This window comes from Cryptomeria japonica, chromosome 10 (genome assembly GCF_030272615.1).
Source record: "Cryptomeria japonica chromosome 10, Sugi_1.0, whole genome shotgun sequence".
Taxonomy (NCBI): Eukaryota; Viridiplantae; Streptophyta; class Pinopsida; order Cupressales; family Cupressaceae; genus Cryptomeria; species Cryptomeria japonica.
This window is the reverse complement of record NC_081414.1, coordinates 715,117,617-715,129,515: the sequence shown is the minus strand read 5'-3', so window position 1 is coordinate 715,129,515 and position 11,899 is coordinate 715,117,617. Positions and strand designations below refer to the sequence as shown.

Sequence of the window (11,899 nt, the reverse complement as noted above, 5' to 3'; positions counted from 1 at the left end):
TTGAGGTTTAGACTTTACGAGTCAAGTCATTGCCAGCGAGTAAAATGAAGTGACCTTAGTGCATTTATTTACATCATTTTTACTGTTTTCTTAATGGCTCGGATAACGTTCACACTTGAATTGCGTAAATCTTATGACTTAATCATGCCCTCACTTGCACAAGTTTTGTTCTTTATTGGTTGCACGCCTTTCAATATGGAATCTGTGACTTAAACTCTTATCTTTTTCTGCTTTTGGTGGGGGTTTAGCATGTAGAGTCTTCACAATGCAGAATGGAATTTTACAAGAAAATTGTATAAAATGAGGTGTAGAAGAAGAAGAAATCAGAGATAAGGGTGTGTGAAGATGAGCCGAATAATAGTGAGCAGCAACACATGAGCTCTCTGTATGCGAAGCTTCACTACCACCCATATAAGGGTTTGGAGTAATGCTACTGTTTTCCACAACAGATTTACACATACATTTCTGAAGGGAAACACTGATAAAGTTAGTCACAGCTTAGAAGCAAGGGAAAACCTGCAACTGGGTATTTGCTATTTTATTGTCATCTAGATACAATGGATTTTCTTATTTTGTGATGTTGTTTATTTTCTTTCCAAGTCCACTTATTTGATTTTCTCTTCTCCCTTTCAGAAGATGTCAATCTGGTGGAAAACTCTAATAATGAGTTTAAGAAGGCATCAAAAGGTGGTACCATGAGACAAACCCAAAGGTTTTCAACTGTAAGCATCGATCCCCAGACAGAATAAGTCTGTGCAGTATCTTCCTGTTGCTGCAGTTCTTATATTGTAGAATCAGGCCTTTCTTACTGATTATTTCGAGTCAATGGTTTAAGCCAATTTTTTTGAATTTTAAAATGTGGTGAATATTTGTCATTTTGATGTGTACTGGCAAGCAGTGATTCTTGAAAAGAATACGTTTCAGATTTGAACTTTGAATACTTTTTAATTTGAAAAAGAAACAAGCCGTTTGATCAATATCATCATTGCAGTCAGTCTACCTATTTTCATGTAGAAATGATCTCTCGTAAACAATTGACAAGGTAACTACAAATAGTTGCAGTTTACGTGGGTGATTCAATTGTGGCGCTTCTATATCATTGTTTTATTTTGTTATTCTGTCATCTGGTGAAATCAACTTTATCAAACGGTTTTGATGATAAAGATTGTCTTAATCTAAATATTTGGTTTGGTATTTGTGATTCAGGCTGCTGTTATGAGTGTGAAACCTCCAGACCCTCCAGGCCCAAATACAGGTGTAAGAAGATTTCGGTATACCAGAGGAGCATAAAGCAATGGGAAAAGTATGGTAAATTTATGCATAGATTAGGGCTAGTGAAAATGTTTTGTTTGAAGCGCCCTGGTGTTGGGACACAGAAATAAAAGTTGTACTAGTGGCCTGCTTTATTTGTATGAGATGTTTTCTAATGTATCAGACAAAGATACTGCTATGATAATATAGCTACAATATGGTTTGAAGTCTAATATAGTGATTGTCATTCATTAAAAGTTGAAGGCTTGCGGAAAAGGATTCCACTTTTTAAGGAAGTGGATATGCCTATATGATAAAATGAAATATGAGTACCTAGCATTATATATTTTGCTAACGTGTCACACTTTATAATGCTATAAAGGGATGTTATTTTAGTTTTCAAATGGATTATTATTAGTTAATTTAAATCTTTTTATTTGATCATGGATACGAGTGAGAGACTTGTCTAAAAATATGATTTACAACAGAGTTATTTTAATATTTTTTAACTCTTTAAAATACATAAATATGCTATTAGGTGCTCAATATACATATATAAACAGTTTTCTAAGCCAAGTAATACATAATTATGTTTTTTTTGCTAGATTCATTTCATGTAGTGCAAGTGGTGAATAGGAGTATTTATATTTGTTCTTATCAACCATTGAATATCATCTTGAGCTCTTTCATTATTTTATACCAATATCATGTGTTTAATAATTGAAGAGGTTTGACAAATTTATTTAAAATAAGTGATTTTTAATGTAGTATAATTTATCAACATAAATCATTATTCAAAAGAATACCAAGAATTGTTATAAAAAATATGGGTCATAAAATTTTAATCTATTGAATTTTCTATTAAACAATATATCTTTCTATTACACTAGAATTATTGTGAAACAATACATATATCAATTTTGTATCATACTTATATGCAATTGTAATGTCTTTTGTATAATAAAAAGAAATCTTGTGTAAAGGTGATCAAGATATTTAGAAAACAAACAAGTGTGATTGTAATTACATTAAATAAATAGATGTCATCAATATGACAAATACAATCTTATTATATAAATATAATCATAAAATCTAAAGTGGATTTCTAAGTTGTGACTCTTGATCTTCCAGAAAAGGTGGTCTCTAAATAAAAGCATATTTGTATGTAGTGGTTCTTGATCTCCCATTAGTGGTTTCTAATATGTTTGATTGTAAGGAGCTTGTATTGGCCCACTAGATTTTCAATTTAAAAAAAAAAAAAACCATTTCTTTGTATACAAAAAAAAATGATTTATTACCATCTATTCATCAATGTACTCTCATTTCATACAAAGTACATAGTGTAAGAAAACCATATTTTAGAGCTATATGTAAGAAACTTGATAGAAATAAAATAAAAACCAAAAGTTAGTAAGAGAAAACATGGATTACATTTAGAAAGTAACTGTGTACATGAATTTAGAGCATAAAATAAAAAGTTAAACTAAATAACTTATTCTATCCCAAATGCATGCAACACTCAAGACAAAGGAAAGGGCTAGCAAGCATTAATGGAAATAAACAAAACTATTAGTAATGTCAAACCTTAATGTACCAAACCATAGAGTTTGTTGTTATAGATGATGGATTTTGTGATATGTGAGTGTCTTCATCAATAGTATAACATTACATACACTTAAGATGACATATTGATAATGTCTTAGGTTGTGGCCAATTTATAGTTTTTTGGCTCAATAATTAGATGAGTATGATTGAAAGAGAGATAAATGAAAGGCAAAAAAGGTAGTAGAATAAATTCCTACACTAATCCTAACAAGAGGGTTATGTAAAAAAAGTTAGAGCTTTACCAAAATTACAAAAAATAAACAAAAATAACACAAATAATATTACCTTTTTATTATTTATGATGAGGTCCTAGGTAGAATTGATAAACTTATAACATGGTGATGTGGAGCAACAAAGACTTAGGCAGGAAAGGCGATTTTAAATCCATAGGCCGAGAGGGAGTACCAAGTTCAAAACTAGAGGTTGAGGCAGGGGAATAAGATGCAGGAGTAGGATAAAATAATTTAAATGGGGCCATGGAAGTTAAGCCTAATGGGCCAAAGGGGTTTTTTGATGATCCTGAAGGGACTGGTGCAACACGCTTAGTAGAAACAAATATTTTCACTTAGATTCCTAGGGACCCATGTGCTCAGATACCTGTGGACCTGTGTGCATCTGCTAAGTTGGACAAAGGGAAGGGAAAATTAGGGCCAGAGTTCCATAAACCATGGGTCTCACTTTCTAGGGTGAAACCCATTGGAAAATCCTCTCATTCTCCAGTTTGCAATCTCTTGGATCCTAAGTAGGGTAAGTTTTCCATTCTTGTGCTTGATTCTATTATTAATTATAACATTTCTCTTATGGGTTTCTCTTTAGTTGGAAAGTTCATGGGACCAAGACCCAATATTAAGGTCATTAGAGCTTTTGTTAAAAGAAAATGGTGTCTCAAAGGTCAAGTGGAGGTTCCTACATTACCAAAAGGGTTATCTTTCATTGGCTTCTTAGGTGAGGACCTTGGGTTATTGGTAAGGCTTCCTTAGTATTAAAAAAATGGTCTTCGATGCTAGACATATCGAATTCCACTTTTGAAGCCATCCCTATGTGGGTTCATCTTCCTGGGTTACAAATAGAATATTGGAATGAAGATGTGTTTAAGGGGATTTCTAGTTCTTTTGGGGAACTCCTTTCCATTGATCCCATGACTGTTGCTAGGAAAAGGCTTGTGTATGCTAGAATATGTGTTGGAATCCTTCAATCTAAGCATATGCCCACATCGATTGATATTGTGTCAAAAATATGAACATGGGAGTAGATTGTAGAGTTTGAAACATTACCATTTGTTTTCTTTAACTGCAAAAAATTAAGCTGCAAGGCTAAAAAATGTCCCTCTAGAATCTAGGATAAAGTGCCAAAGTCAATTGAAGGATACCAGAAAGTGTGGAGAGGAAAATCCAAGGGAGGGGAGAGAATTTCTAATATGATGGATCCTTCCTTCAATATAGATGAGAAAAGAGGCGATAAGGAGAAAAAAATTGTTAATAATATTTTAGTTGAAGATACTCACAATGAGAAAGAGGAAGGCTAGGTATCTTGAGATATTAAAGAAGATTATGTTCCTAGATCATAAGAGAACTTGTATTTGGACTCTTCCATAGGGATAAATAGTAAGTCTACATCTTTGAACAAGGATGAGGGATCTGGTGAGATTGAACCTCGGATGATGGAAAATCTCAATACTCCTAATCCTAACTTTGGAGATCGAAAATAATGCGTAATCAATGTCTCAATATCTACTAAAGTGGTTTGTCCTACTTTTGGAGATTAGAGTATAAGTTTTCTAAATGAAGAATCTTCTATCTCTGTGGTTTGTTTTGAATAATCCCCTATTCTTAAGGAGAATATTAGTCCTTGTAAAAAATTAGGATCTAGAAAGCTGAAGCATACTGGTAAAGAAAATTAAATCCAAGAGGAATCAGAATTGGAGGACGGTCCACCTTTTACACAAGTGGAAAGGAAAAAATGAAACAAAAAGTCGGGAACCTTTGGAGTCTCTACTCTTGAGAGGCCTACATTAAGGAGACCCTTAATCTCCTATCCTCTTCACTCTGGTGGCATAGGCCTTTGGAAGATATATGATCAAAATGATTAGGTATGGAGGTTTAAAAGGGCTAAAACCTACATCTAATATTCGTGTCTGCTCACACCAACAATTCATGGATTATATAGTTGTTATGGGGGAAGCTTCAATGGGGAAAGCGCAATCCTTAAAGAAAATCTTGGAAGATTTGGTTAAATCTTTAGGACAATGTATAAAGTATTCTAAAGTCTCTTTGTGCTTAATAAATACTCCTAAAGCTAGACAATGGAAAATTTCTAAAATTCTTGGGTGCTCTATTGGAAAGTTACCTACCATTTATTTAGGTCTTCCTCTCTGCTTTAAAGTGTCTGACTCTTTTTGGATTTCTCTAATTGATAAATTTCACAAAAAATTGGTTGGATGGAAGGGGGCTTTGTTGAGTCAAGCTAGGAAACTCTAGCTTTTAAAAGAAATGCTCCAAAATCTTCTATTCTATGGTCTCAACTTGTTCAAATTCCCGACTAAATATGCTAAAGAAATTGATAGCATTCATAAGAAGTTCCTTTGGTCTAGATTTGAGAAAAAAGAAAATGCCTCTTGTGGCATGGGCCTCTGTTTGTAAACCAAAAAAATGGGGTGGTCTAGGCTTAAGAAGTATCCTAGGTGTCAATAATGCCCTCCTTGCTAAAAAATATGGAGAATATTTAATTCAAAAGGGGAATGGAAAATTATCTGGAGAAGGAAATATCTTCAAAATATTGATTCTCTTCAAGCTCTTCTCAATGCCAATGATATCCCTTCTGGTTCTTGTCTTTGAAATTTCACTATTCATGCGAGATCTATTATTAACTTTGGAGTTGGATGGAACTTAGTGTCGAGTAGGGGCATTCTATTTTGGGAAGACAGATAGATTTACCAAGACCCACTCTAGAAATGTACAATTTTCAATATGTATATGGAAAAATGTAAAGAAATGTTTGGAATCTGGGTGGTTGACTATTGCATTGATAACAGGTGGGTTAAGTTGGGTGAAATCAATGATGATCTGCAACCCCTTTAGAAGGCCCTAAATTCTATCACACTTGATAGGAATGTGGAAGATTGGATGATTTGGAAGCATTCCCCTTTCAGAGAATTCTCAGTGGCTTCAACTATGGCCCTTCACATTGTGAATGTTCATCCCCCTCCCCCTTGGGCTAGTGTTTTGTCTAAAGGTCTCATTCCAAAGATCAATATATATTTTTGGATTGTAATGTAAAAAAAATTCTAATATTTTATAAATTGTGCAAAAGAGAGTTCTATCTCACCAATAGATGCTTTTCATGTATGAAGGAAGCTAGAAATATTCATCACCTATTCTTGCATTATGATTTTTCCTCCAAAGTTTGGGGGGCCTATACTGTTGTTATGGAATGTGGACTAAGATATTCCCTCTTCTCCTTTTCAATCCTTTAACCAATGGAGAGTGGCAACTGTCAATCATTGTCTAAAGTTACTTTGGTCCTTATCTTTTCCACATCTGTTTTGAGGACTTTGGAAAGAACACAAGGACAAAATATTCAGGAATGTTGCTTCTCTTCCTACATTCATTTTTAATAAGATCCGTAGAGATGTTACTAAGACATTTATCTTTGCTAGAGTCAATCAAAACACTAAGGTGAATATTATCTCACTATTTGACTTTGATACCTCTTCCAGATGGAATATAAAGTTGGATTATCCTAAGCATCTTAGAATGGATAACTCTCCCATAGATTATGCCCATTGGACACGTCCCTCGATTGGATGGGTCAAAGTCAATTTTGATGGGGCAACCAAAGGAAATCCAAGGGCAATTGGGTGTAGGTGACTAATTATGGATGAAAATGGTAAGTTGTTAGTAGCGGTGGCACTCCCCTTGGGATGTCAAACAAACCACCTTGTTGAAGCTATTCCTACCTACCATTGGTTATTATTGGCTAAAAGAATCAATACCAATACAATTTGGCCAAAAGGGGATTCTAATAAAATTATCCAATGTCTATTATGTAAACAAAAACCCTCATAGAATATTAAATGTTGGAATGAGAAAGCTAGGAACTTATTTAAAAATTACCAAAACTTTTATATTTTGCATGCTTATCACGAAGCTAATAGATTGGCTGACCACTTGAATAACCTAGGAGTATGTATTAATGATGAAAAAGAATGGGGGATAGGTGATAGTCTATTGGTCGAAATTAAGGCCTTAATGCTATATAATTTGGCCTAGGCGAGAAAGCCTTTAAATGATCACATAACACCTTATATTGATGGCTCGCATTTAAATCATTAAGAGTGTCATTCTTTTGTTATTTCTAGCTAGGTCACATGCTTTCTGGGTATTTTGTGGTTCATTCTGGAATTACCCTACCCTACGCATTATTGCCATTTCCAAATTCATTAAAAGAAAAAGGAAAAGGGTGGAGCCCTTGAACTGTGAAGAGAACAAGAAGAATAAGATTATATGGTGCATCCTGGATCATGATGGTCTCACCCCCTTTATTGAAAGACTAGACAGAGCCCATGCAAATGTCCCGAAGAAATTCACCAAGGGTTTGAAGGATGACAAAATTCAAATTGAGAGCAGAAGGGTAGAAATTGATGAGAATCTTATCGTCGAGGTCATAGGTCTATCAAGGGAAGGGGAGAAGTTCTACAGAGTTAGGAAAATGTTTGTTGTTGCAGTCAATAAGTTCTCCTAAAATGAGACGGAGAGGGAAAAGCTTACAAAAGTTGATAAAAGTAGCTATGACATAAGTAACAACAAATCTATATGGTGCAGTATTCTTGTCATTTTAATGAAATATGTTACCCTTGATGGTAGATTTAATAGGGCCTATGCGCATCATTTTTTTTTCTTAATAATTTTAGGCACGAAGAGAAAATTTCTTTTCCCTTCTTGATGGAATCTATCAATGCTAGTTTTAAGGATAATAAAGAAAACAAGAAATCCCTTTTTTTTCATGGTGGGCTGCTCTTCCTTATGCATGAATTTATCAAAAACCTACCCTCTCCTTCAACTAGGGCTCCTGATGGATCTAGTGAGTCTAAGGAGGAGGACAATGTTAGTCTTTCCTCCAGTCAAGAAGACTGGAAAACCGATATGGAAGATTATGAATTTGGGTTTGAGTCTTCTTTGAAGACTGTACACCAAGATAAATGTGGTAGAGTCTCTTATATTTCTAGTTCTAATTTTGAATCTCAACCCTCCCACCAATGTCTCCCAAATAAGTTTGTCCCAGCTCATCCCAAGAATGAAAGACCCTCCTTTCTTGAAGGATCTAAACACCAACTCACCTTATGTCAACTTGGAAAGGGATAACCTAGATATGTTCTATCCTTAGCTCATGATACTATGGTAGACAACTTCATAATTTTTAAATGGGATTTATATAAGATTAAGGATATCAATGTGAAAATTCGAGTGATTAGCAGCAAACAATATTCCCAAGCTACTGAATAGTGGACGGTAAATCAGAGAAAGTCAATTGTAGATTCAATGTAGAAGACTTTGGGAATGGAAAGTGATATGAAGAAATAATATGATTGCAAGATCTCTCAGTTGGAGGATAAAGTTAAGAAATATTTTGAAGGTAGATTGAGTAAGATGGAGAACAAATTCTATAAAATTAATGAGAACTTGATATCTCTGGTTACCTTCAGTCATAAAGTGGTGAAGAACTTTATTGAAGGTTTAAATACCATGGTTTGAAAGCTTGAAGCCATCCATTAGAAAGGATCTATAGTGGATGTGGAGGCATTGGACAAAAATCCAAAGGAAATAGTGGGACCTTGCAAGAGAACTAGAGCTAACCTAAAGAAGAAAACTGCCAACCAAGATATCCAAGAGCTTAAGAAGATTTCTCTAAATGTGACTCAACTAGAAAATGAGCCCATAGAGGCCCTTAAAAACTTGTAATAGGTTCTTCCTTTCTGCTATTTTTTCTGTTGTTTTTGGTGTTTTGCTAGTTTTTTTGTTGTCTTTGGGTTGTTGTGTTAATGGTACATTTTTATGTAGCTTTTTTATGTAGTTCTTTGTTAAAGGGTTTTGGGTCCCTTCAAAACCTCTTTGTCCTGTAATAAGAACATAAATATCATACATACCATAACAAAGTGACTTGCATGAGGAGAACACTTTCCAGAGAAAAAAAACCACACTCCAAAATCCACCCAATATATAATTCAAAAATCAAAATAGGATAGAATATATTTGCAAAGCTCCTCATAGGTGTATTACCAACCAAATATTTATAGGTAAATCAATAGCTATAATTCTCCTACACAACCTCCATCTCACAAACCAAATATATTAGAGATACAATAAATGAAGCCATCAAATAGTATTACAAAACCATGAGCTAAAACCACTAAAAAATGTGGTGCCCAACTTATCTCCAATCCAAGATGTTGTATGATTTGTCAAAACACATGTACCAACATGTGTAACTCCCTTTTACAATTCATTTATGTTTCTAACAAATTTTTAATTTTTCCATTTCAGGTTAGTCAATATTTAGAGGCCATAACCTTTGATTTGGGAGGCTGATTGAAAACCATTTGTAGCACCATAAATATCATGAAGTGATCTATCAAGATATAACTTACTACATTGGTTATGACCACTTTTGAGCCCAAATAATATTTTAGGACCTTCAAAATTGACTTTGAAACTTTCAAAATGAAAAATTTAATATCTTCAAATCTAGACATGATCTTGCAATTAAAATATATAAGCATCTTATTAGGTGAAATTTGTTGAAATATAATATTATCCTAGAGACATGAAATAAGATACAAATCAATATTAGGTCATCAGAAGAAATATAAAATAAGATCCAATTTTAGACATAAATGAGAGCTTGATGTTGTGTATGAATATTTCATCTTTTTTATTTGATATGATTGGGTATGATATCTCATAAATTTATTAATAATGACACAACTTAATCATTGTCAAACATAAAATCCAAGATGAGATCCTATATTTGGACATTAGCATATTATCTCCTCTTTTGTTTGCTCCTTTTTTAATAGAATATGAAACATATTGTCCTTGCTCCTCCAAAAGAGGATTAAATTTTAATATTTGTGAGTATCAACCTTCATCAATTATGATCTAGCCTCAATCTTTGCATTTGATTTCTAGTTGTTGGCCTACATTTGAAAAAAACCATATGATCCCTATATAAATAACATATTCTATCATTCATAATGTCTAACTAAGGAAGCTAAGAAATATTCTAATAAAATACAATCCTATGTTATTGACATATTATGCGCAGATTACAAGCATTGTACATTTAAGTATGGATTCATAATTGTCATTCATTATTGTCATGTCATTGCATTAACAATTGTATGGCTTCAAAAAAGAGCATTATATCACTATATTTATGTGAAACTCCATGATAGGGTTTCACACTTGAGGTGATCTTGTCATTTCAATATTTACCATTTCCTTATCCTCTATCTCTACAAACCTATACTCTTTTTTCATCATCATAGTTGTTTGTAGAGATGGAAACACCAACATAAGTTTTCAATTAGGGAATCCCATATATAAAACAACCCTTCTTCGTCATATTTTGTATGTGAAGGTTCATATCCAACAATGAAAGTGTTACACAAGCACATAGAACACAGTTACATGTTGGAGTAGATTTTCAATAGGCAAAAAATTATTATTAATTCAACAAGAACCAATGTACTACTATTGTATATTAAATTTCTAGAGGATGGTGTTTCAAAGCCTCCTAATTGCATTCCTACTCAATTTTTTTAGTTGTGAAAACCTTCAAAACAAAGCACCTATCACCCATGTTTGGCACTTTCTACTCTAGATTTCAGATCTGGATTCCTTTCTATATCTTTCTTGTAGATTTGGTTTACTAGGTTTGTTATTCATTTTGTATCTACTATATATTATTGAAATTAATCATTTTTGTTAATTAATCTTAGATATCATACACTAGCTTTATAATCTCAATTCCATTAAAACAAAGGAACACAATCCCCAATGTTCATCTCTCTTATCAAGATTGTAGATGAACCTATTTATGTTCCAATTTTATGCAAGGGAATTTGAGATCTTAGTTTTCATTCATAGGCCTAGGATCTTGCTTCCTTACATATCAAATAATAACTAGTAAAGGAGAAATATGGTTACTTTAAAATTATAGCATGACCAATTCAGTGACTACTAGATATGGGGGAGTGTTGATAAATGAATATGTCATGCTTATTTCAATGGCTGCACCCCCTCTGGGAACTCAGTCTAATCAGTTTGTTAGTTGTGCTACCCTAAAATGATTTGAAGCTTTCTCAATCTCAAGGATTTAAAAAGGTTTTTATTGAAGGGGTTCACTAAACATTAATCAATACTTAAAGAAAACTCAAGATCCTATCTTTTCTATTGATATTTTAAGAGGAGATCCCATAACACCCATGAGTTTATTTAAATTATTTTATTTACCATATCTACTGGGAAGGGAATATACTTTTTGATACCTTCACCAATCTAGAAGTCACTAGCATCTCATTGCAGAGGTGAAACTCTAACAACCCCCTACCCCTCAATTTTAAGGCTAGTATTTATTATGGTTTGTAGCATAGGCAAAATGGTAATGTCATTTAATAATTTTAGGAGCTAAGAAATTCAAAGAAAAGATCATTTTGAGATGCCATTAAATTTCATTATCAATCCAAGCCAAACCATAAATAGATTAGAGGGATTTTCTTCCTTGGTTATCATCATGTTTCATGGATTAATGTCTCCCAGAATGGTGTTTTGAAAGGTACTAAGAAGGTTAAGTCCATGTTAGAGAAATGGAAAAGGTTTGAAATAAGGGATCTACTAATGCGAAGCTTCAAAAGAAGGGTAAGGAAATCATAGGTAATCCATAGAAAATCCTTCCTATAAACTATACAATGGAAGATAGGAGATGGATCCATCTCCTGAGGACCTCCTAGATGAGTCTCATCTCCTCAATACCAATAGAGAAGATT

The 11,899-nt window shown here is 33.4% G+C and overlaps 1 protein-coding gene across 1 annotated transcript; it reads left to right on the top strand.

Annotated features, from left to right (window-relative positions):
• The first annotated feature begins 225 nt into the window (after nt 1-225).
• On the top strand, nt 226-1,600 carry LOC131029274 (uncharacterized). The gene is made up of 3 exons (XM_057959699.2): nt 226-526; nt 634-722; nt 1,207-1,600. The coding sequence occupies exons 1-3, from the start codon at nt 388-390 to the stop codon at nt 1,288-1,290; spliced, it is 312 nt and encodes a 103-aa protein (XP_057815682.2). The 5' UTR covers nt 226-387; the 3' UTR covers nt 1,291-1,600.
• Nucleotides 1,601-11,899: the final 10,299 nt, after the last annotated feature.